This window comes from Amblyomma mixtum, chromosome 7, assembly GCF_055824585.1.
Source record: "Amblyomma mixtum isolate Tamu chromosome 7, ASM5582458v1, whole genome shotgun sequence".
NCBI lineage: Eukaryota > Metazoa > Arthropoda > Arachnida > Ixodida > Ixodidae > Amblyomma > Amblyomma mixtum.
Window position 1 is genome coordinate 9,364,758 of NC_143018.1, and position 25,494 is coordinate 9,390,251.

Genomic DNA, 25,494 nt, shown 5'->3' on the forward strand with positions numbered 1-25,494 from the left:
CGCGTACTCTCAGCGCTCTTTACCTTCTTCTCCTTCTTCTTCCTGTGTGGTGTTCGCGCTGCTGATACATATGTACTCTCCCCGTCGGTCGGACACAGGCGAAAGACAGCAAATTGAACTGCGCTCTAGCCATTGTCAGCCGCCGCAGACGTAACGAGAGAGCTATAGCGCTTGCAAAAAGCGTGTAGCAGGCGGTATGTTGTTTAGCGCCATGCCCATTCATGCTACAAAAAGCGATCGTGCGAGAACGTCCACGGAACGGTGACCCAGTCCTTCGGCTTGATACGCGAAGCAACGCTCCATCAGTCCGTATAACAGAGAGCTGCTGGTAAAATCCAATAGGAAATGTAGCTTTCCGGCTCCTTATCAAAATGGCGGCATAAGCAGTGAAGCATCCGAGTTTGTGGACTCACCGTGTGGGCGGCTTCCCGCACCGAGCACCGCTTGACGCGCGAAATTTTAAAGCGCTTTTTGAGAAATTAGGAATGTGGTTTATATAGTACGTGTAAGTAGTATTGAAAAAATTAAGATAGTCTTTCATTAGTTAATTGGCTAATCTCACCATTTTGTACTTAACAGCGCATAATGTGCCGTTAAGTCATTGTGTGCTATGTTGCCTAAATACTTTTGAGCCAGCGATGTGGCAAAAAGTGGGCGCTCGTGCAATATAGGGCACGCATGGACAGGTGCCCTCGTCCCTCGAGAAACCGTTACAACTCCTCCAGCCGCTAGGCCTGCAGGCTGTCAGTGTACGGTAACTTTAAACTGCCTGCAGCAGACTGCTGGTCTACAGCAGTCACCAGTCCCAAAGAGGTGACGCTTACACATTCGTTCTGTACCGGCTGTTTGATTCGGGGTAGAATGCTTATTTTGTCTGAAGGTTAGCGCCAACTGCACGATCACGTTCTATTCTGCCTTAAGAGTTTTGCTGTGCTAAAACGGGACAGTTGGTTCTACATCGTTACTGCACAGTACTACCAACGACGAAACGGGCGAAGCAGCAAACTACAATCGAGGCGCAAACTGCATAAATTTCGCGCATCGTTTGTATTCGCCAGTAGTGCCGTGTAGTATCGCGCAGTAAACGAAGACTTGGAGTTCGCTTGGGGAACGGCTTACAATTCTATTTTTGCTTTGAATTGTTACCGCGGGTTCATGTCTAGCAAAAATTTGAACAGCTCGCATCGAAGTTTAAGCCAATGACGTGCGTTGTGTGTTGCTTCTGAATGACCCTCTGGTGCCTCTGCTGCCAGTTAAGGCCAGTCAAGGTGCCCTCAAGTCCTCCGTAAAATGTATATTTATGAAAATAAAGGCTACTTGAATGGATAAAAGATAGGAGCGTCTCCTTTGAAACGAGGTGGTGGCATGCTTTTTTTTTTTTTAATGGGGGTTTAACGCGCCAAAGCGACTCAGGCTATGAGGGACGCCGCAGTGAAGGCCTCCAGAAATTTCGACCACCTGGGGTTCTTTAATGTGCACTGACAACGCACAGTACACGGGCCTCTGGAATTTCGCCTCCATTAAAATTCGATCGGCGCGGCCGGGATCGAACCCGCGTCTTTGGGAACAGCAGCAGAGCACCATAACCACTGAGCCTACGCGGCTTTTTTTTTTCATTTTTGTTTGCGTTGTAAATTGTCACCAAAATTCGCCATTTTCTTTCATTACGGTTTCCTACACTTCAAACCTTATGTCAAAGGAGACATGAGCGCGTACTGACCGCGCCAGTGGTTGTACCCTTTCCCCACATGCGACGACAGCAGCCCTTAAATTCAGGAAGTTAATCTAATGAACAAATATTCAAAATCCCAATACGCGCCGAACGAGGGCTTCGTCGTTTGCTGCCGTCCCGCTTCCCAAAGCAAACAGCCAGCAGGAGTGACGTGGGTTACTGCCTTCAACCGTAGAACAGCCACTGGTGGTTTGGTCTCGCAGGCAGTCGTCCTCGCGGCCCCCAGGTGCCGACACCATCGCGACCACGACCCAGTGAAGCCTGGTCAAGCCGCCGTTTAGGTTCCGCGCGGATGCGCGGAACCTAAGAGAGACATGTCCCAAAAGGACATGTGCCAACCAAGACAAAAACACACGCGGGGTCGTCAAGAAAGAACATCGCTTTATTCTCGCAGAAGCGTCACCGTCGCCGCCACCGTCGCCACCGCAGACCCGCACCGGGATTTCGCGGCTTCCTCAGCGAGCGCCGACCAACCACGAGCCATGGCTTCGGGTCCCGGAGGAACGCTCGCGGAACCGGGTCCACACTGGCAACGGCGATAGCATCTAAACGGTGCGCGGCGGCGAATTTTATTTTCCCCTAAGAAGTGTGAAGTGTGTGCGTGCGAGCGAATGCAAACAGCGCGCGTGTCGTCATCACCAGCGGCGTAATAGTATTATTAGTAATTATAGTAATAATAATAGCGGTCGAAGACCTCCTACTGGGGCACCTCCCCGTATCCGAGGTGTCCCGTCTCGGCGGCGTGTCGGCGCGCCGCTTCCTGGCCCACGAGTCCGACGTCGCAGGCGAGGCAGCGCAGCGTGAAGTTGGCCACGTCGGTGAACTGTCGGCTGGCGCGGGCCTCCTGGGCCAGCTCCAGGGCCAGCGCCAGTAGCGCGTCCTCGCGGGCCGAGAAGAGCGTGCGCACGGGCCGGCCCGGTTCCAGGGGCTCCAGAACCAGGGGGTCGTAGTGGATGCCGTCGTAGAGCAGCAGCAGCCGCTGGTCGCAGCCGGCGTCGGCGCCGAACCGGTGCAGGCGGCCGCTCTGCGCGTCCACGGCCACCATCTCGACGCCGTAGTGGCGGCTCAGCACCGACAGCTCGATGGCGCCGCCCCAGTGCTCCTCGTTCAGGATCCAGGTGCAGTACTCGCGGTTGGGACGGCCCAGGAACGCCTCGGTGTACGTCTCCCGGTCGGCCGCCACGCAGTCGGCGATCACCTGCGCCCCCACAACACCCATCTCGTATTTCTGCTGCCCGCTCACTTTTGGCAACTTGACATCACCGGCCTAAACTTCCCCACTGCCGGACAAACTCCTCTCCCATATCCCTCCAATTAAGCATGCCCCGAACCAGCTGCAGCCACCTTATTCCCACAAACTTCCTAATCTCGTCTGCACCCTGCCATGCTTAACTTCACTTGGAATTCACTCCGTTACCCTAAGGGGCCATTGGTTATCTCACCTTTGCATTGCATGCCCTGCCCACGCCCATTTGTTCTCGATTTCAGCTAGGATATCGTAAACTCGTGTGTGTCCCCTGACCCGCTCTGCTACGTTCCCGTCTCTTAGTGTCACTCATAGCTTGCTGTGCTGTCTATTCTAACAAACAATGAAACAAGCCCAACTTCACACCCTCCTGGTTCAGTAGGTTTGTTCAGGCTGCAGAATATTTTTCCAGAGACCCATGCCGACTCACGGCTCATTTTTCTTAACACTGGAAAGCTGTACTATCCTTGATTAATGCAACAGACTGGGAAATAAACGAGAAAGCAAGAACAGCGATTTTGATAAGTGTCCACTAAACAATGGAGAGTGGTTGCTGTTCACTTAGATATTGCTCATTAAAATTAATTCAGCCGTCGATCTGTATCCAAGAAGTCCAGTCCGACATTTTCTTTTCTTCCATACCACTTAGTTCCACAACCATTAAATCCCTAACTCCCAACTCGAATTTCTGGTTACACATGTCCGTCCTTAGTGCAATGCAAGCCACTAACCCTGTTACACACATTCTCAAAGTGTAACATTCAATTCAATCAACGAACAGCTGAACCGAATGGCAGTTCAGTGGCGTTACATGGCAGCCCCTACTGACACTGAGAACTCAATGGCACTTCAGTTCAAATGATGTTGCAGATCACAGTTTATGAGTCAGTTGAAAAGAATGGCAGTTGATTGCTGGTTTATCAGCAGAATCGGCCAAATGTATTCCTGCCAGATGGAAATCATTCACAAAACTTAAAACATCTGAGGGTACTACATGTTGCCATCTAACCTAAAGCAGTAGAAGGCTGCTGGTAGCTAAACAACAGCCGCTGGATTATGCCAGAGTTCCGCTGTAGCACTAAACACGTATATTCACCTCAGTGGACCCTGCTCAAACAATCAAAATAAATAACCAGTTTCTCTACGTGCCCTGCTTCCTGACACTACTGCATAAAATTAGCCCAGCCTCCCGTTGTACAAAACAAATGCAGCCAAAGCTGAGCTACCCTACACAGAGCATCAGATAGACACTGACCATTTAGCTATACTCTAAATAAGAATACCGAAACAACATATGTGATCTAATAGGCAATCTTATACCCCTGTCACACTAGCAAATTTAATGTCATTCGAACCTAATGGCATTTGATGCATCGAATGTCATTTGGTCTCTTTCGGTGCTACACGGAAAAAAATAGTCATTCGAAAATGGTGGCATCGACGATCAGTGAAGAAAACATAGTCCAACTGAACGACATCGGCACGCATAAAAGATGTTTGAAATTGTTGTGCAGTGTTTCAAAAGCGAGTGAGAACATTTGTGTGCCGTATTATAAGCTTAAAATATTATTTCCGGCCATTCTGCACCACCTTAGACAACAAAAGCCAAGCCAAGTGCAGTCAACCACAAATCCGACAAATGTAAACAAACAAAATGGCTCACATGGCGGCGCGCGGACACACGCGGAGCTTGGAAATGACTTCCAAAAGGTGAACTGCTCAGTTACGTCTTTAAGTACCTTCGAGCTTAACAAACATGGCACGTCTACCAGCGAGAATCCCGCAACCCAAAATGGCCGACGGTCGCGGGAAGGACGCTGCCTCACGCTCGGCCGCTGCTGTTGGCTGCTGCTGAGAACGAGAGTAATAGCTACCCACGACAGCCTGTAGTGTGAACAGATTCATGCCAACATTACCTTTTTTTATCAGAACTAAATAAATGCACTTTCTAAGTTTGGCAGTGTGCACATTATTTTTTCGCGTCGCTTGTTCTTGCTGCGTATCTGGTGTCCAGAGTATGCATTCGGTTCAAGATCGAATGCGAATGAGTTCCCCTAACTCATTCGATGGCGAATGTCATTCGAACCTAATGGCATTACATGTTCCCGTGTAGCAGCCGATTAATGACATTAGGTGCTAATGTCATTCGATTCGAATGACATTAAATTTGCTAGTGTGATAGGGGTATTATTTCATCTACCCAACGCCCACATATTTTTCAATACACATCAGCAAATTGATTGAATATCAAGTGAACTGACGACTTGAAATGATGATGGAGAAAAAAGATGCCGTTCCTTCAGCACCCATTGACGTGGTTATGAATGTGCCCAATAGCTTCTGAAGGAGACTGTCTAGCACAAGTACTATGAAGAGGTGCCTCAATAAGTAACTGAAGTGTGCTCTCTTCCCTGCTGCCGCTGCTTATGCATCCTGCCCCAAAAGAAAAATTCTGGGGGGCGCTTTGTTGACCTAAAGCGCGGAAAGGCGAAAGCCTTAAGCGTGATGTTGCTGCTAGTGTCACTGGTGTGTGGTTACGACGCTAAGCTTCGCCTTTGAATGTGGAACGCGATAGCATCTTGCAAAGCTGCCAGGGAGCCCACAGAACACCATCCCCTCTTCCGCTCTACGTCTTGCTTCTCGGTAAATTAGTTTTTGAGGAAAGGAAATGTATCTGTCTCCCATATCTTGGTGGACACCTGAACCTCACCTTAAGGGAAGGGAGGAAGATGGGAGTGAACAAAGACACCGTATTCACTAGATGCGCCTTTGTTCATCCCAAATCATCCAGCTGGTGTGGAGTGGGGACGTGCTTGTCTCGCACTCCGGAGACCCTGGTTCGATTCCCAAACTCGACCAAATTCCTTCTCGGTTTTATTTATTTATCTGGTCTGACTGAAAGCTTAATTAGGCTAATTGGTTAATTAAGCAATGAACTAAACTCAGTCTCAGTTAGTTGGAGTATCACTACACGATCCCTTTAATTGGTTGCGTGGTAACTAGCCAAAGTACAATGGGCCCTGTTTGAAATTCGCGAACTGTGGCGTCAGGACCGTTTCGACCAATTGAAAAGCGTGACACTTCTGTCAACAACCCCCGCTTACAACGATGAGGCATTAAAGGCTTCCGCCTTAAAAACGGAAGAAAAGCCCAGTTGCACTGCTGACCTGGCGGAGGGCGGCACCGGCACCCGCATCATATTCACCCCCCGAGAGGGCCAGGTAGACGCTGGTGAAGAGGCACGAGTTGTCCGCCGGCACGGGGCGCTTCACCAGCACGCCCGGCAGCGGCTCTTCCTCCTGCTCCTCCCGCTTCTGGTCCAGTCGGTGCTTCTGCGCGTGCTCCTTGCGCTCCTTGTGGTGCTCCTTCGTCTTCTTGGGAGCCGCCGCTGCGGCTGCCTGCACAGCAGCACAACCACCACCGGGTCCAGCCATAGCTGACGAAAGTCACATCCCCCCATTCCCCGCACAGCAAGAAGGCGCTGTGTCCTTGTACCACCCTTTCCATTCCAAACGGCAGGAACTCCTTGGAGTGCTTCTTGGGGTTCCCCAAGGAACTATATCCATTGTAGTAGGTGTTCTGTATCAGCAAGTCTTGGTCTGATAACATTGTACCAGAAATGACGTGTGCCTGACCGGCATGCAACGCTGCTGCCTCGAATAAAGAGCTTTTTGCGTTGCTGCCACTGAAGCGTCTGTCTGCTGCTTAGAACAGAACATCTGGCGATGAGGATGGGATCCAGTGCGCAGTAAATCGCCGCCGGCCAGCAGCAGTCACGAGGCTGAACCGCCTACGGTGCAAGGCGACACGGAGCCCTTGCAGCCACGATTTCATCGGCGGCCAGGAGTAACGCAAGAACGCCGGAGGAGCACAAGAACGCAGATAAGTGAAATTTGCTCATTATGGCAGAACCTGGACATGGTCCTAAGCTCGGCAGAATGCCCAAATTCAACCCGAAAATCGACAACATACGCTCGTATTTTGAACGCTTCGAGAACTTCGTAGACATAAATGATGTCTCTGCAGACAAGAAAGTGAAGTTGTTTCTGAACGTACTCGGTGCGCAAGCAGTAGGCTGTTCCAACGCTGCAACCAGTCATCATTAATTGACTTTAAGCACTTTTTGAGCGGCGTGCATCAGTATGCTTTTTTTTTTTTTTGCAAGCTAAAATATTTGAGGTTCCTCAGCACCTTTTGAAAGCTGTTAGTGTTTCCCAAGACTAAAAGAATAGAGAACCCTTGCCACACAAAGTAATTAACGCAGCTAAGACATTCATAAACCCACACTAAAAGTTAGCGCCCAGTTAGGATGTTCACTCAATATGTGCTTTGCATCATATCTTTTACACCTATATATGACATGTGAATTGCACAAGTACTCTATAAACACAACACATGCACAAATTAGCCAGCACAATCATAACCATGCACATGCTATTTCCCAGCTGTAATTCCTGATGGACTCGTGAAACAAGCACAGGATAGAAACATTGTTGAAGGACACTGGAGAAAAACATCCAATTTTGTTCTCAGCAGTAAGAATTAATTTTATGGCTATTTGTAGCTATGCTGATGTTCGATTGGCAGCAAAAGATGCATTTATAGCTGAGAAAGTTGTATTTAAAAGTTTTCTGGCCACTTGGCTCAAAATTGCGACATCAAGACCATAAGGGACACCATGGTCACCGCCAGGGGGGTGGATGGTGGTGGAGAGTGGCCTCGGGGATCCATGTGCAACTGCAGTGTCAGCTTCACTGCAGTTTACTAGTGAAAACAGCCAATGATGGCACTTTTTCTCTCACTTATGACAGCTTCACTGTTAAGAGCAAATAGCCTCTTCGTGATTAGAGCACGGTAATCTGTCGATACAGGCGAACTTCAATTTGTCCTCAGTGTCCTTCAGTGAAATTGATAAAGTGAAACTGATAAAGCATTCCTAACAGGGCCTACTTTTAGGATTGCCAGAAATACAGAGCAGCACAATACACAAATTACGTGAAATAAAAGCAACTTTACCATGCACAGCTAGCATTGTGGCAATGGTGAGAGACCTATTTGTTTTCCTAGGATGAAGAGTATTCACCTAATGGCACACAATCAAAGCAGAATCCAGTGCAAAAACCCTCATAGCTTTATCATCATCATCATCAGCTTGACTGTGCCACTGCAGGGCAAAGGCCACTTCCATGTCTCTCCAATCAATGCTGTCCTTTCCCAGCTGCGGCCACCGTATCCCCACAAACTTCTTAATCTCATCTGCTCACCTAACTTTCCGCCGCCCCCTGCTATGCGTGCCTTCTCTTGGAATCCACTCCATTACTCTTAAGGATCAGCGGTTATCTTGCCTTTGCATTACGTGCCCTGCCCAAGCCCATTTCTTCCTCTTGATTTCAACTAGGATGTCACAAACACGCGTTTGTTCCCTTACCCACTCTGCCTGCTTACGATCTCTTAACGTTAGATCTATCATTTTTCTTTCTATAGCTCGCTGCGTTGTCCTCAATTACAAAGCAAGGACTAAGAGGTGGTGCTGTAAGCTGTGGTTCCACAGCAACATGCAGCCTAATTCAGCATATCATCTACATGACCGCCACTGCACGCACTGCTATGCCTACAATGAATCGCAGTGCAACAATTTTATTGTCTTTGCACGCAACAGCTACAGAGAGAAATTGCAAAACCCAGTCTTGCTTGACAGTTGCCACTTCTTTGGACCCATGTCATAAAAAGACCCTTAGACTTCTCTGCCAGTCCTTTTCCCCAACTTCCTCGCCATTTTGGTATTAGCATTGCCCGTATGCTGGAATGCAGACAGGCAAGCCCAGTTGACATCTTGATGCCCTCCTATAAAAGACACATCACTGTGCAGTGCCTTTTATAAAAGACACATCCCTGTGCAGTGCCTTTCTTTTCATCTGATTTTCAATGGAGCATAGGCAGCTTGGTCGAAAGGTACCATGGCCAAAGCATCTGAGTGATTGTTTTCGCAATAGCCAGATGGACATGATTATACAGAAAGAAAACTCACGGCTGTAGTCATTTTCTGCACAGCTGTGCCCTCCTGGCTGTCACAAAAACTACGACTCGGAAGCAACAAGCTCAGTTCCAGCCCTCTGCTAATGAGTTTGGTCTGCAGAGGATGAGGCTAAAGACCCAAGCATCTCAACCTGAAGAATGAAATTGAATGAAACTGTATCCATTAGTGACATACCTTTTGCAAAGTCTTGGCTGGCATTGTATAAACTCTGAGAGTTTTGTTCTGTACTAATGAATTTACTGTCTTAGCTAACACTGTATATACAGGATTAACAAGTTAACCACCCATTTTTTTTGTTTTTTTTTTTTTAACATTGTTTGCAGTAAACTTTCCTGCCCACTGCCCTCTGCATGCCTGTACGGCGCTGAGGGTAAAAAAAAGTAAATAAAAGCCAGGGCACCTTGCACCCATCCAAAAACCGGTGTTTACCCAGTTGCTCACTGCTCTTAGATCGTACTAGTAGTCGTGAAACTAAGTGGCCATTTCCATGAGCCAGTTTGTGGGAGCCCAGCGCCATCTGGAAGTAGCTAATAAAAGCTGTTGCCGTTACCTTGTAAGAATCGGCTTTCTTTTCTTATTTTGCTCCTTAATTTACCTATCAGCCTGTCATAACTAAGTGTTCTTGGTTATTCACCTGTTTCACTGTTTGTTTCCAGGCGATGGAGTGTTTATCAACAATCTCAGGGTTTGTAATTTGAACACATATTACATTGTTGACCACAGGCGTCGCAACAAACTGCAAACACCCGAGTTCTGCTCCAATCAGAACGCAGTTTCTTGATATATGGACCCTATGGGAAGTTTTGCAACTGGTAAGGTCAAAGAGCTCTGAGCTGCGCAGGGGATAGAACCCTACACCTCCCGCACACAGGGCACATGCTCAAACTACCAGGTTACCACTGTGATTGTTGCATCATCTCCTCTTTGAATGGTACCCTCATAGATTTGGCCTCTGTTCCTTTCATAACATAAGGCTAGCCAAGAGCGACCCCCTGCTCTCAGTGGTGCAATGGAAGCCATGATGTGCTGATGACCCCCACGGCTTGTGTGCAGAGCAGTGAACAGTGCAGTGCTTGTGTTTCACATTTTGTGTCGCCCGTTTCCCAAGCACAGTGATTGCAGATGATGTAACTTTCATTCGACATACTGTCGGTCCTGACAGGGCCAAGAGGAAAATGGTGTGAGCAGAGAAACTTGAGCAATAAAGCAAGGAAAAGCGCAAAACAAAAAGCAAGCACTGCACTAAGACAAACAGTCACACCACACCCTACTAGATAACTGACTGGCATTTGGGGAAGTACAGTACGGTACAGTATGTTGTGTTCACCGTCTCAAAGCCACTTATCAGTTATGACAGGTGCCGTAACGAAGAACTCTGGATTAATTTAGAGCAAATGGGGCTCTTTAATGTGCGCTAACATCCCACATCTCAAGAGAGCTTTTGTATTTTGCCTCCTTGAAATGTAGCAAATGAAAGAGCAACTTAGAAAGGTAATGTTGTGCACCAATTGGCAAGATGGTGGACCAGACAAAATAGGGCAGTAATGCTTTGTGACATCTCTTTCCACTAGCCTGGGTTTTCTGGTTCTTCGGACGTGTTATGAATAAAATTCTTGAAATGTAACGAAACAACTCAAAGCACCCAACAACACAAGTCAGAAGTAGAGAAGAAAGAACGGCTGGCAACAATACTTACAGCGGCACTCTGGTCGCGGCGTGCCTCAACGATGAGTGTGTCGCCGGAGCGGAGGGGCAGGGCATCAAGGCGGCGCAGCGGGTCGGCCGTGTCCAGGGGTCGCGGGGGGACATCGGACAGCAGCAGGCGTGTGGAGGCTGGTGGCACACCCGTCAGGCTAAACAGGCAGCCCAGCAGTTCTTCCACTGTGCTGTCCGCACACAGCGTGTCCAGCCGGAACTGGCCCTGGGCACTTTTTACCCGCAGCACCAGGGGGGAGGACGCCATATCTCCTGCACAGCAAGGGGTTGGACTAGTTTGTAGAGGCTTGCTAGGGGGTGAAAAAGCACTCAAAAAGTCAAGGACACAGAATGCGAGTCTCTTTTTTCATGTCCTCGTCTTCTGTGCCTTACGGCCAGCAATATACTGAACAACCTTGAAGATGTATTATTAATACCAGAATGAGAACATGCCAACATGTGCGGACATCACACCCGCCCGAACAATCTGGCTTCCCACTGTCATGGTCGCAAAAAATGCGAGCCTCGCTTTGCTTGCAGCACACCATTCTATCTTGCACAAAGACTCAAACAGAAACGGAGCTTATCGATGCGTACATGATTACAGCTGCCAGAACAGATAACTGTGTCAGAACTGCATACATTGTTCTTTCAAACAGAGAATTTGAATGGCTGGGAACACCCTACTGATGAAAGGAAGAAGGATTCTCCTCTGTTCTTCTCTTTGTAGTTTTTTCTTTATGTAACCTCACATCTCGCTATCAAGCCTGTGTTTCCTTACAAAAAGAGCCCCTTCCCGTCTAATGCAGTCAGTTCAGATTATACATTTTGTCTGGTTGTTTCTGTGTGTCTGTCTCCGTCTCTTCGTCTGGCATGGTATCCTGTACAAATCATCCCTACGGTGAGGAGAAGACAATGACAAAACAGTGAATTTAAACAAATCAATATTTTTTATGGAATTCCCTGCCTGACCACATTGCCATTGAATGCATACTATCTAAATTTCGGCAATCACTACTAGCTTACTTGGCAAACTGGCATTGTTTACTTTATTGTTGGTTTCCCTTAATTTTTGCCACAGATTTAACAAAGTGTGCTTGCTCCTTTTCGTCTGCTACCTGCGATGCTTTAGGTGCACTTCTGCTGTAACCCTTCTAATGTTAACTTGATATCCAGACCAACCCTTATGTAACACTCCACTAGGGATCTCAAGGGCCAATAAATGATACACAAAAGGCGCCCTAGTAAAACTAATATTTTGTGCCAATGTTCACCACCTGCCACGTCCGCGCAACATGGCCCACAACACAGTGGCTAAAGTGCACTTCAATAACATTTCTGGCCAATCTCTCAGACAACTGAAATATTGAACAGAAAAAAAAGCAACGCAGAACAAGGTTTCCCCTTGCCATGGCTGCCTTTAAGTAACATTTCAGCTGGAATCTATGGTGTGACGAAATCTTGCCTGGCTGGCTAGTAAGTTCATCTCAACAGAAGAAAGGCAACACCGAACAATGGTGAGAATTGCTATTCTTCTGTTGAAATGCACTTACTACCCGACCAGACAAGACTACATCAAACCTTATAATTGAAACTGAAATATTACTTCAGGGCAACTGTGGCAAGAGGAAGCCAAAACAATGACAACATGAAAGGACATATTCATTGCTAGACAGAATAGACATAAAGAGAGACGAAGACACAGGTAACTTGCCATAAACCCTTCAAAGCAGAGATCAATGCAGCACAATCTGCACATTTATTTCTCTGTCTACATGCACGCATGCTCATTGGCTCATCCGTGCTCCAACTGATTAAAGACATTGCCGTTTGCTTGCCATCTGCCTCCCGCTTTGTAGTAAATATTCCCTCCATTGAATACTAACTCCGACCAAGGTTTTGACTAACGATGAAGTTAGATCAGCCTGTGTGCCTGTACATGTTATTCACAACTATTTGAACATAAAGAGTGGCTTCCAATCCCCTTCATGCTGCCTGTTGCAAACTGCTTATCTTTAAATGCAATAGCTGAAGGCAACCAGTCAATTTAATCCTACTCATAACATTCCTGTAACATGGAACATGGCATATTTTGAAAGGTTACACAACACAGTGGTCACTAAGCAGATGCAGCACGATTGTTATTGGCCTCTGTTCAAATGCAACATACAAGAAAGTACCCTTCTCTGCTGCCCCGTCTCCTCATATGCTATCAAAATTCAAAAGACTGCACTTCACATTTTACTAGTCACCAAAGACGCCAGACATTTCATGTGTTGCTCAGGCTCAAGAATAGTAGAGAAACTTCAGTGGCTATGCAGGCAGAAAAGATATTCACTGCAAGATGTATTTTGCGTGGACTTACTGCAGACTGGTTCACGATTTTGGCGTCTTGCCTTCAGCCATTCAATGCGACGATTTCACGGCCGCCAGCCGATTAACTGAAAACAAATTTTTGCACCCAATTATTTCCTGCATCGAGTGATACTGCAAACAAACGTAGTACTCAGCTGGCTACAGTCTTCTCCGGCTTTGTAGTCACTGCAGCACCAGTTTTAGAACAACAGCACCGCCATATAAAGTTGCGGTATGAAACGCAAGAAAAGAATGAGAAGACGCCCAGTGAAAACAAGGCCTCTGCATCTCCTTCAGTTGGCAGTCGTTAAAGTGGCGCTGCAGACAGATGTGGAGCTGTTTGTGCTATACGAGACTTCAGCGAGAACTAAAAGTAATCAATCTTTCACGTGTCCGATTCCGATTGCACCTGTTACAACGCTGACTGGAGATAATACGCACGCGTCCGACCAGCGCGAGAAACCAGTGCAGTTCCGCGATGTCGTTATTTTCCGGCTAAAATCCAAACACCCCTTCCGTTTCGGTTCAAGTCAATGACCTGGACAGGGCGACTTCGTAAAAAACGTACTCACATCGTTGCGTTTTAAATCATGTCGAGTGTACAAAGGCTGACTAGGCTGCGGACAGCCGCTACAAGTTGACCGAATTGTCGCAGTACTCGCAAAGAATCCCGCGCAATAAAGAAAAAAACTATTCGCTGTTAAAGCGACAGCTCTTCAGGAATTTTTATTTAGCGATCCGTACTTTCATAACGTCACCGCGTTATCTAGATGCTGCTCAGCGAGGCGTCGAGTGCGAGGTGATCGAGCTTTGAACCGTGTCCTTCGGACTACCTGGTGCTGCTCCAACGCAGCCCGCGTTCAAGTTAGCAGCGCGGCACACTGAGCTTCCTGCATAAGGGAAAGAAAGCACTGCTCATCCGCCACTTTGCATAATGCACACCGAAAATGCCGAAACCCTCAGAGAACGCAAGAAATTTCCAGAGGCATCGCCCCGTCAGTCACGTATTGATGGGCGCAGAGGAGCGACCGCAAGGCGCACGGGTTCCCTCACCTTGCAGATTTCGAGGTGTGTCCTTCAGAGAGTCGCAGGATTGAAGAAACCGAGGAAATTTACGTCATTGAGACGTGGTCCGACATAGTCATTTTGCTTCCACATCGCGGCTAGCAGCCCAGCTGTGAAGCCGAGCGCCATGTTTGCCGCAATGTCGCGAGGGCGCTCGTGTCGCTCTTGTTGCGAGCGCCGAACAAAAACTTATGTGACGAGGACAACAAAAGGCGAATCATCATTACATCACCGTGACTCACAAAGCGCAATTAATGCTGACATCGGGGCTGGGCTGTGATGATAAGAGTATAAAGCGAGTTGTAACTACCACGAAACGCCCAAATACCATGTTGCCAGTTCTGAGGTGAACGCACGATCGCGGTTTCTACTAGCCTCTGTAGCATTCTTTCCTCCATGCTCTGTAGTTTCTACGCTGCCGCACACATGGCCGCACATATTGCACATATCATGCGGTGGCGCCACCCTCGACAATCGTCGTCTGCTAGCGCGACAAGGGCGGGGGCATGATGTGGGCAAACGATAAAGCACCTTAACGATATTTGATGCGCTCATACATAAACTTTCTGCGAGTTCTTTCTACACTTTCTCGTTTCGCTGGTAAATACATTGCCAAAAACCTTTTTTGAAGGCTCACATTATCCTGGGGCCCACAACGTCATGCAAAGTCGTACGGACTCGTACCATAAATAGTCTTTTGGAAAGGGGTGCGTAAGACTAGTGTTCCAGGAAATCATTGGGTCGGTCACGGTCAAGCCCCTGTGACCTACAAACGCCATAGATCACAGCCACGCAATGCGAATACGTTAGCAGAGCACAGTCGCGTACAGTGACTTGACATGAACACGTGTCACACGGCCGAAGCACAAACGCAGCACCTTGTACATATGTGTGCGCGTCGTCCTTCGCACCATAGCCTGTTATCTTGCTGGCGCTGTGAAAGATTCCGCAGCAGTGCAAGTCAGCGATACGGAAGGCTTGCACCATTGTTTTTTTTTTTTTCCGTCGCGGCAGCGGTTGAAGCTGCACAGGGTGACACTCAAAGTGCGTGGTCCGCTGGATATTAATGGATATTAAACTGGATATTAATGCAAAAGCATTAATATGACTCATCAGACAGAAAATCCGGCGTTGACCGACCGTCCACGAAAGTGCGCGAGGTTAGGGTGGGTGCCGGTGTGAAGTTGGCGAAGGGAAACGGACTCCTCACGACGGCGGAGAGGGTGACCGGGAGTATGGGGTCGAAGCGGAGTGCCGGGTCACAGGAGGCGGCCTGTCCTAGGCATGCGCCTGTTAATGTCCCTCCAGGGCCGTGTGCCCCGGGGTCCAGACTAGAGTGTGAGGCGAATCTCGAGGAGGTAGGTGACGGAGGACTCGTACAGAAGCGCGGTCGACGGTGAGATCGCGAAAGCTGCGGCAACAAGACGCGGAGCCAGAGAGGGTTGGCCTCAGAGTGCGGCCCGTGCAGTGCTCTAATCTCTCCTTCATACACTGCCCTTGTTTACGCACACTCGAGGATGCGTGCAAGTGGGCAAGGCTCTGATTAATTCGCTTACGTCAAAGGTCTCATGCAGCTGCTGTTTCTGTACGTGTTACGAAGGCGCCTGCATGCATACATACACCTACCCTGGTAGCACATGATGTTGCCACAACATTGCAGCAATGTTACCTATGTTGTACTTTGTTGCACAACGTTCAACAACTTGTTACAATGTTAGCACAACGTTGCAAAATGTTGCGCAACATTAGCACACTTATAGCAATGTTGTTTAAACATTACTGATGGGATGTTGCTGCAATATTAGACAACAACATTGCTAAAACGTTACACACGCAACTCAGCACCAACGTTACACTGCCATATGTTAGCGTAACGTTGGAAAATGTTGTTTTATGTTTCTGTGAAAATATATTAAGGCGAAAAACTAATGGCTCATACTCGCAGCCATGACCCTGTCCGTGTCCATACATCTGAAGTGAGTCATACCTTGTCATTACTACTCAGAAGTCATGACTAACTAGTCATTGACTAGTGAACTAATTACTAATGGCTAACTAGTCATTAATGAGTCAACTAATTGGTCATGACTAGTTAGTCATTAATGAGTCGCCAAGTAATTAGTCATGACTAGTTAGTCAAGTAATTAGTCATGACAAAGTAGTCATTAACCAGTCATGACTAGTTAGTCAAGTAAATATTCATGACAGAGTAGTCATTAACCAGTCATCACTAGTTAGTCATGATTAGTTGGTCATTATCCAATTAGTCATGGGTCATGACTAAGCCGCCCCATAGCTGCCTTCTGTGTGCCTACGGCAAGCTGTGGGGAAAGGCTTTCGCCTCGCGCACTATGGATCGTCAGAGTGCACCCTGAATTTTTTTTGTTTCTAGCACGAAATATTCGTGCACAAAAATTTATGGGGCGTCCCTAAAGTGTTTCAGTGAGCTTTTCAAAAATGCGAAAAATGTGGCGGTTGATAAAGAAAAAGCTTTCAGCCGCGGAGGACCTCTTGGAAAGTGGAGTTTTGGAAAGCGTGCTAATCAGCTAAAATTGCTGATTGGTGTCTTGAAGGAATTGCGCTTTCGTAGCCGCGGTGAGACGATAAATATAAAAATAAAATATATATTCTGTCCAGCCGTGTAGCCAGAAGATATGAAATAAAACAGCGCGAGAGATGCGAAGTGGTGTCTGTGTATACCCAAGCGAACATCCTGTTGGCAACAGTGAAACAACAAAGAATATGGCGGCTTGAAGCGGCAAGTCGGTGTCAATCGGTCTCAATCTGTACGCCGAATAACGCAATCGGGCCTAATCAAACATTACAATGGTGTCAAAGTGCTCGTCTAACTTGTGTAAATGGAAAGCAAGCGACTAGTGCATTGCGCCAATCCTCGCCGACATCGAGCGGAAACGAAGCGCGAACGTGGCGGTCTGCGAGCAACACCTCAGCTGTACCGGTCACGACTGGTCCAAGTGGGCTGAGGGACTCGAGATCATTTTTGTAGGATGCAACACTACGGCGGATGCACGCAAGAAAGCGCCTCATCATAAGATCGGCGGAAAACACAGTAAGTCCCCTTACGCGTTTTACGCATGGCTCAGATGGCTCCATGCGTGAGTCAGATGGCTCCCTCGGCACTGTTACTTTGGAAACGCCGGCCTTGAGATAAAGAAAAAGATAATCCTTGCCTCAGTGCCGTCTCGTATCTGGAAGGGCACTATGCTATAAGGGTGAATGTCTTGGAACGTTGAATGTGGTGTGCCCGAAATCTTCAAGAGAGCCGACCGCGACGCGAGTGTGCCTGCTGCGCACAAGCGTGGTCAGCACCGTAGCCGACAACACAGCGGAAATGTCAGACAGATGCCTTGGAAAGGCCTGAGGTGAAAGATGCTTAGCCTAAACCCCGTAGTATTTTTTAGACTGTGGTTGAAGCATTCTGGCGGTGTCCATTCCACATGCAGCCCGGAGAATTTCTTGACTGGTTACTTGTTGCAGTTCATTTTCGCCGCTGACGTGTGATGTACCGGACTGATATGGCTTTAACCAATGAACAGATCCAAATTAAGAGTACTCCCCTATTTTTTGACGGCCCTTATTCGCTACTGAGAAGTTCGAGGTGTAAAGCTTAAAATATCAGTGTGGCTGGAGAGAGCTGGAAGCGGAAGCAATTACTAATAAATTGTTCTAGTGCGACAAAAAGTGCTCTGAAGTGCCGTTGTGGTCTTCTTGTCGCGCGCGGGCTCAAGTCTCGAGCTCGCAAACAACCTGCTAATAATGTGTTTTGCTTCCCATCTTCGTTTCTTTCTTTTTGGGCTTTGTTATCTTTGTCATTCCACGCCACGATTGCTGGTTTGGCTCACATGGACTATATCTCGAAAGGATGGCTTAAATTCCTATTGCTCTGTTCCCTATTCGCAGCACTTGCAACCCAATGAGCAGTCAAGTTTCTGTTGATGAAAATTGCTATTTGCGTTAGCATGGAAGGTAGATCTTGAGCGTTCTCTCTCTCTTGAAAGACGGCTGTGAGAATATCAAGATCAATTTTGGTAAACTGTCACATGGTTTTATCTAGCCAATCAGAGGCAAGTGCTTTGAAATTTTTAGGACAAATTTCTCCTGGTCGCTGGGGAAATAGACACTGTAAAAGTGTTTTTCTCTCGAGAAGACGAAGTGATGGGCCCTGACACATGGTACAACAGCAGAAACTCAGTACAGATATTGAAATACTTGAGTGAGACCACACATATCTGTCACATGTGGATCACGACAACCTTGCGTCAACAGTATCGGAGGTCATTTTGATCTAGCCATGTCACTTTCAGAGCATCACTAGTAGCTGAAAGCCTCGGTTTGCATTTCTTGAAAGCCACTGCTGTGCTGAATTTTTCTTTGCATATGAATAGGTCCTAGAGACTTAAATTCAAGGCTCAAATTAAATTTTATAAACTAGTCTAGTTTTCCATATGCAGGCAAAGAATGTGCACAAATGGCAATAAAAAGATCAAAATAATTTAGAGTAAAGATGAAGTGTAATGCCCTTAGACCCATTACATTCCACTAATTAGTTATTTAATTACTTGTCCTTTTCTAACTTTCTACTGAATTCTTCAAAATTTGTCATGCGCAATTCTCTCTAATTGTAGAATAGGTTTTGTATATCATTTGCTGCAATGGCTGATCACAAAACCTTCTGCATTCTTGGTTTTGAACTCTTCAGTGGAAGCGAAGAAAAAGTTGGCGAGAGTCACAGAGAAGGTGCACTCATATGGAGCTGATTGACTATGCTATGCCCATCAAGGATTAAGCAAAGGTGAGAAACTGTTTCTGCATAAGTCGTTCACCTCAGTGCTTTGTCATATATGTGGAGAGATGCAGCTGCTGCGAGTGCAAGATGCCTTTTGAGTGTATTGTGCTTTATGAGCACAACTATCAGCACATACTGTGACATTCAACTTGGCCGACAGCAGACCTTAGTCTGGACAGCACCTGTGGAACAGTTATGACAGCGGCTGCGTGGTGGTATTGTGAACTAGTAATTCTATAGAATATCTCTCCCTGCTCATGTTTTTCTCTTTTTATGCACATTATTATTTACAGATACGCTCCTGGGACAACAGAAGGTTCAAAAACAAACTGAACAAGGTGTCCATATGAACCATCTGCAGTGCCGACTCTCAGCTATACCGTGCTTTGGTTGCGGACACAAATTCATTTTACCATGACTTCTCTGCAGTCATAGCACTGCACTGCAAAGAACATCTAAGTTCCATGTTTCGCACTCTTCATGGCATGTTTCTGTCAAAACATGTCTGTGGTATAAGTGATTGCATACAAAAGCTAGTGGAACATTTTTGTTCTTGCAGGTATTCTCCATCAGATTTCCTAGTTTTAAGTGCAACTTTTTTTTTTACTTTGCAGAACTTGGGCTACACTCAGCAGGGACTCGTGCAGGATGCAGCATTGCCGATTACAGGCCAGAAATATCTCCATTAGTTCCGAGGTCAAGCTTCGGAAAGCAATAAAAAGTCTTACTAGTCACTCTGCACATTTGTTTGTCTGTTTAAGCACTGCCGTTCTTAGAAGCTGGTGGCTGGTCAAGCTATGAACGGCAGGAGCACAATCTTCAAGGTGTGCATCCAGCATGCGTGCGTATATTGTATATTACTGAAATGTTGTTTTATGTTTCTTGAAACATTACATAACGTTGCTTAAACGTTTCAGCAATGATGCAGCAACATTGTTGAAACGTGGCAGCAACGTTGTTGTGATGTTGCATGCTAACGTTACCTGAATGTGATTTCAAGAGGACATTATCCACGTTGTAGCAACGTTGCAGTGAAACATTGCTGCAATGTTGCTGCAACATTTTGTGCTACCAGGGTAGAAATTCAGAACAAGCGCATTTTTTTTTTTTTCAAAGGGAAGTTGTTTATGAACGCAATATTTTCGCATATCGAAAGATCGCGCCCCGACAATCGACATATCCGCAGATCGCCTCTCGTGTGCTGTTTGTCGTCAAAAACGCAGCCCACTGAAGTGAACTCTACGTTCTTCTTTTCATTGCGGGAACTATATCGCGCTCAGAGCACAAACTTCGAATTATCATCCTGCGTGCCCGATTTCCTTATTAAATCGTATGAAAGGTCCGGGCTCCAGCCTTTTTTTTTCCGCACCGCGGAGATTAGGAGGACGCTATCAGTTTGGTTTGGTTTGGTTTACTGGGGCTTAACGTCACAAAGCGACTCAGGCTATGGGGACGCCGTAGTGAAGGGCTCCGGAAATTTCGACCACCTCTCGGGTTCTTTAACGTGCACAGTATGGTTTCCATTACGAAAAGCACTAGCGGAGTGATGCGCCCGACTATGGCTCCTGTGGCAGTAGGCGGAGAGTAAACATAGTCCGCTTGCTTCGGGTACTTATTCGGGCTTATTATCTTGGTGACATATTCACCGAATCACAAATATGTAGTGGTTTTTATCAAACTCTTACTTTCGTTTCCAAAAAGTGTCATAGACAGTATTTTCGGTGTCTTCACGGACTATAGGATTCTCATTGACCTTTACAGGGCGCACGTAAATAGTCCACACGTATATTTCAGTGAAGTTCGCGGTGCTGTACTTCGTTTTGCCGCATCCGGTTCGCGTTAGTGGAATGCCCATTACGTTCTTTCTCTTGAGCCCTCCGCACAACCGCAGAGAAGGGGGTGAGTCATACTGGTCATACTCAACCCGGCGGGATAAAGGAGGGGGGGGGGGGGGGGGGGGGGGCGGTCAGCGGAGGATTACGGGAAAGGTCAAACTCCCTTCAGGAACGGATCCTGTGTGGATAGGTCGCATCCAGTGTGCACTTGCTTTCGGCGAGGCGGACCCGCTTCACAGTGCGTGGCTTTTGTCCCATGTCTGCAGCGGCGTGCGTTGACAGCTTGAAGTGCGGTCAGCGGGATATTGCCACGCTAGCTGCAAGGAGCGGCGATGCTGAACAGATGGGTTGAAGTGACTTTCCTTGAACTTGGGTCAACCGGACGTTGAAGTAATCTGCATCATGGGAAAGTGAGAGTGTTCGCGAAGCTCGCAGCAGGAAAGCATAATTCTCCAAAAGTCTACATATGTGTACAGCGTTTGTCGCGATGAATTACCTTCTTTCTCCAATCATTGATTGGTTGTGTTATCCTTTCCGAATTGTTCATTGGTGATGTTTTCCTTTCCCCAATAATGTATTGGGTGGATGTTTGTGCAGTTACCTGATTGGTTATTCTTCCCACCGAGGGCGGGGACATAGGGTTTAAAACCAGCTGTTTCGGCAGGACCGAGGGCTGGTTTGGTCACGTAGAACTACGATCCAGTCAAGTGTAAATATGTTTTCTCCTTGCTTGTATATTCCTTTGTGCTTTTAATTGTTATAAAAAGTTAACCTCTCCAGAAGTGTCCTCTAGCAATGTGATTGAGCAATTCGAATCTGCAAGACGTCAAGCATCCTCCAACAATTATCATCAACCCAATTCCCCTCAACGAGATTAAGAGGAGACACTCAACTATTTCCGTGCTCTTAATTTGCTGCTGTGCTGTCTGCGACTGAAACTGCTTGTTCACAACCCCGCCCCCTCTCCATCCCCCTGAAAATATAAAATATAAATAAATAAAAGCGAAAACGAATTTTAGCAGAAAGCTGTTTACTGCACCTTCAACTAGTACGAGCGCAGGACAAACTTTAAAAGCAATATTTTGCAACTAATCGGAAGGTTAGGTCATTCCCATCCATATGCTCATAACAGTTTCTTTCGGTACTCCATAGTTTCCTCACAATAAAAAGTGATGTCAAAGAAAGCTGCACTTGCATGGCGTCGGGCGTATTTTCAAGGCGGTGTAGAAATCAACACTGATGCCGCGGATGCTTTGGTTTTATTTTTTAACTTTTTTCTCATGCCGCCGTTTCATTCGACCAATGGTGGAATGAAACAAAAAAAGAGGTCGTGGATATTCGACGGAGCGAAAAAAATTCCACTTTATATTGGCCCAGATGTGATCACAACGTGCATGACAACTTTCATAACATTGCCAGCAGGGGACACATTTTTGTGAAAAGCGCTCTCTGCGCGTCGTCATATTTCGCTCACTGGACGACTGTGTGCACACGGGACAAGCATGGAACGCTTACACTAGCTGAGGCAGCACATATCGCGCACGAAGGCCACAGTACAAATTCAGCACACGTTTTGACTCCTCTCCGAAGTTGTACAAACAGTGTCAGCGCCAGAAGTGCAAAATATCCAACCGCTCAAGTAAATCCCTTTCAGAGGAATCGTCTAAGGCACATAAAAAAAAAACGGGCAACACAAAAGACAGGACGGTGTGTGTTCCGTGCCGTTTTTTGCGCTGCCCTCTTATGAGTCAAGTATGAACCAACTAGCCCAAACACAAATTTTAATCGAAAGCGTCAACAACGTCTACTTACTGTAGGCCGCCGCGGTGGCTCAGTGATTATGGCGCTCGGCTGCTAGCTGACCCAAAGGACGCGGGTTCGATCCTGGCCGCGACGGTCGAATTTCGATGGAGGCGAAATTCTAGAGGCCCGAGTACTGTGCGATGTCAGTGCAGGTTACAGAACCCCGGGTGGTCGAAATTTTCTGAGCCGTTCACTACGGCGTCCCTCATAGCCTGTTAAGCCTTCATAAACCTTAAACTATCGAGGCACGTGGCGCAAATGGCACTGAAAGAAATATGTAATGAATGCTAGCCATAATCGCCGTGCTGTTTGGCAACATTTACTGCATGAGTTAAAACTATAATTTATTCCATATTTTATTCATTGGCCTGCAGTACTTTGAAATAAAGAATGAAAGAAAACAGGACAGTTCGTTAGCTCATATATCGCTCATTTCAATGACATCCGTAAATGGAATGGAAAGGGGCACGACTGTCGGACTTTGTGACAAAAAAAAAAAAAAACACCACCAAGCGTTCGGCTCACCATAAACAAAAAAACTGAATTTATTTTTTACGTCCAATCCTGACCATTGTTCGGGGCTACGAGGGACAGCTGCGGGTGGGTTAAACTGCACGGGTGTTTTGAATGTCACCGCCGTCGAAATGGAAAGAAAGAAGCCTTTTGCAGAGACTGCACGCAACGCCAGTGAAGGCTCCAAAACATTCGGAGTTTCAGTATCGCTACAGCAGCGTTTCTCGACCACCTGGGGTTGACATCGAACAGTACACGGGCCTCTAGAATTTCGCCTCCATCGAAATGCAGCGTTTCGGCGGATGGGTTATCCGGCAAGGCGGATATCTTCTAGTATATTTCATACAATATCTTACCTAATCTTCGTAACTTGCTAACTCTGAAATAAATTTAAATGTATTAAATAAGCGCGCACGACGTTACTGTTGCGCAGTAGCAGTAGTAGAATAATAACAACATTTATTTAGGAAGAGAAGAGTTTGCGCGTAGAGGGTGGGGGAGAGATAGATTTGGAGCTTCAGTGGCCGGTCTTCCCTATTCCAGGATCCCGTTGGCCTCCGCCGCCTCTTTGGCCCTCGTCACCAGCATAGGCTGTGCGCTCGGGTCGCAGGTGTTCTATTATTCGTGTACGCGTACGTCTCAGCTGTTTCGCGGCAGTTTTCTTGCTGCAGCCGCGGTGCAGGTGTCCGAAGCCAAATGAGCCATCCGTGCAAGCAGTTGTCGAGCGAATTACAGGCGTCGATGACGCGCGGCACGATTCTGCGCGCGCATCTGGCGGTTGTAGCCTGAGACGGGAAGCACACCACAAGCGAGGCTAGATCGCCGCAGCTCTCATCGCACGTCCGCGCATGCCGCGCTCTCATGCGCTGGCCTCTGCGGCTCAAGTGTGTGGAAACCTGAGCGCAGTACACCGCGGACGTGGCGCTCGGCGGTGTTGTGCACGCGTGTCACGCAAGCAATCACGTGTAAAGCCCATGGAGGGACAGAAACTGCTATGCGGTGTTCAAGACGCCGCGATGCTGTGCCTACGGCTGGGCTACGAGGGACGCCGATGGGCTGCGGATTATTATCATGCACCGGGGAAACTTTCTTGCACAGCACACAGGCGGTTTTACGCTTCGCCTCCACTGAGCCGCCGCGATGGCTTATAGTGGTTCTGGTGCTCTGCTGCTGACCCGAAAGACGCGGGTTCGATCCCGGCCGTGGCGGTCGAATTTCGATGTAGGCGATATCCTAGAGGCCCGTCTACTGTGCGATATGTGAGGGCGCGTTAAAGAATCCCAGGTGGTCGAAATTTCCGGATCCCTTCACTATGGCGTCCCTTATAGCCCGAGTCGCTTTGGGACGTTAAACCCCCATGAGCCAACCAACCACCAGTTTCGCCACCTTCGAAATGTGGTCAACGCGGATGGGATTGAATCCGCGACATCGGGATCGCCACCCCAACACCACGGAGGGCTAGGGTGAAAGGAATACATTTTATCAGGAATATCAGACACACGGGGAAATAACACCAGGCATGCCATCGCACAGAATGTTTAAACATACGTAAAGCACAGCCATCATATATGAGTATTTCTGACCAGCCATCTGTATCCTGTCAGAGAATTTGTATTTTGTTTGAAAATATGAAGACAAACTGGTGGGGTGTTTTAGCACCGCGGCCCGTTTGCGCTGGGAGCTAGGCCCTATGCCAAAGACAAGTGCGCATCATCATCATTATGATGATGGAAGGAGAACGTGGGCGCAGATCGCAGACTGCGCTGGCTGAGTCTCTCTAGTAAAAAGGCATAACATGGCAGACTCTTCAGAATGAAGAGACATAATTGAAAATGTGCAAAAACCTGTCCAAGGCGCAGTAATTAAACAACTTACGCTCAATTAAGCGAACGACGATGTGGAAAAAAACGGCGGCGGTATGGCGACATAACTTCCTGTCTATAGACGAAGGACAAAGCGTATCGCGCAGCAAGTTGGTGCGCTGACCCACAGTTTTTCGTAACTCATATCGGACACTGTGTCTGGGAACAAACTGACTGAATAAAACGTCTAGTATTGTAGCACTGGGTAAAAGTTTGAATTTGAATCCGCATGTCAATAACGTCGATTCAAAATTAGCATTCTCGTGTTTTTCGCTGTCAAGAAGTAGAACACACTTTGACGCCTCCATTTTTAACAACTCCGCGTTTCGATCTCATTTGAATTGCTGTTGTGAAGCTTCTACCTTGTTGCCTAGATGTTATAACTTATAACTAATCATCAGTTATCAAGAAATTGCTCCTCGCATTAGGAGGCTTGTAGTACCAGCGAAGCCTTGAACCTTTTTCAACACTTTCAAACAGAACAATATTTACTAACAATACCACTATTCAGTTTAGTACAAAATATATACAGATAACAAAAAAG

At 47.2% G+C, this 25,494-nt stretch overlaps 1 protein-coding gene and 1 long non-coding RNA gene across 3 annotated transcripts; one reads left to right on the top strand and one right to left on the bottom strand.

Annotated features, from left to right (window-relative positions):
- Positions 1-2,093: 2,093 nt before the first annotated feature.
- Positions 2,094-14,508, bottom strand: LOC149334936 (ubiquitin thioesterase OTU1-like). Of its 2 annotated transcripts, XM_089551596.1 has the most exons (5): positions 14,119-14,508; positions 13,076-13,151; positions 10,712-10,983; positions 6,146-6,376; positions 2,094-2,930 (listed from the first exon to the last, which is right to left on the bottom strand). In XM_089551596.1, exons 3-5 carry the CDS (start codon positions 10,976-10,978, stop codon positions 2,430-2,432), a joined length of 999 nt encoding a protein of 332 aa, XP_089407722.1. In that variant the 5' UTR covers positions 10,979-10,983; positions 13,076-13,151; positions 14,119-14,508; the 3' UTR covers positions 2,094-2,429. The 2 variants fall into 2 exon arrangements, with proteins under 2 accessions (XP_089407722.1, XP_089407723.1); XM_089551597.1 differs by lacking the exon at positions 13,076-13,151.
- A 2,338-nt stretch (positions 14,509-16,846) lies between these two features.
- Positions 16,847-19,676, top strand: LOC149334937 (uncharacterized). The gene is made up of 2 exons (XR_016284463.1): positions 16,847-17,200; positions 18,851-19,676. It is a non-coding gene; the product is annotated as an uncharacterized LOC149334937 (long non-coding RNA).
- Positions 19,677-25,494: the final 5,818 nt, after the last annotated feature.

What these genes read in the sequence shown, in the direction of transcription:
- LOC149334936 (XM_089551597.1), bottom strand. Translation starts at nt 10,978, where the DNA reads ATGGCGTCCTCCCCCCTGGTGCTGCGGGTAAAAAGTGCCCAGGGCCAG. An exon ending in GCCGCGACCAGAGTGCCGCT is followed by an intron (nt 6,377 to 10,711) that starts GTAAGTATTGTT and finishes GCTGCTGTGCAG; the next exon opens with GCAGCCGCAGCGGCGGCTCC. An exon ending in CCGGTGCCGCCCTCCGCCAG is followed by an intron (nt 2,931 to 6,145) that starts GTCAGCAGTGCA and finishes GTGGGGGCGCAG; the next exon opens with GTGATCGCCGACTGCGTGGC.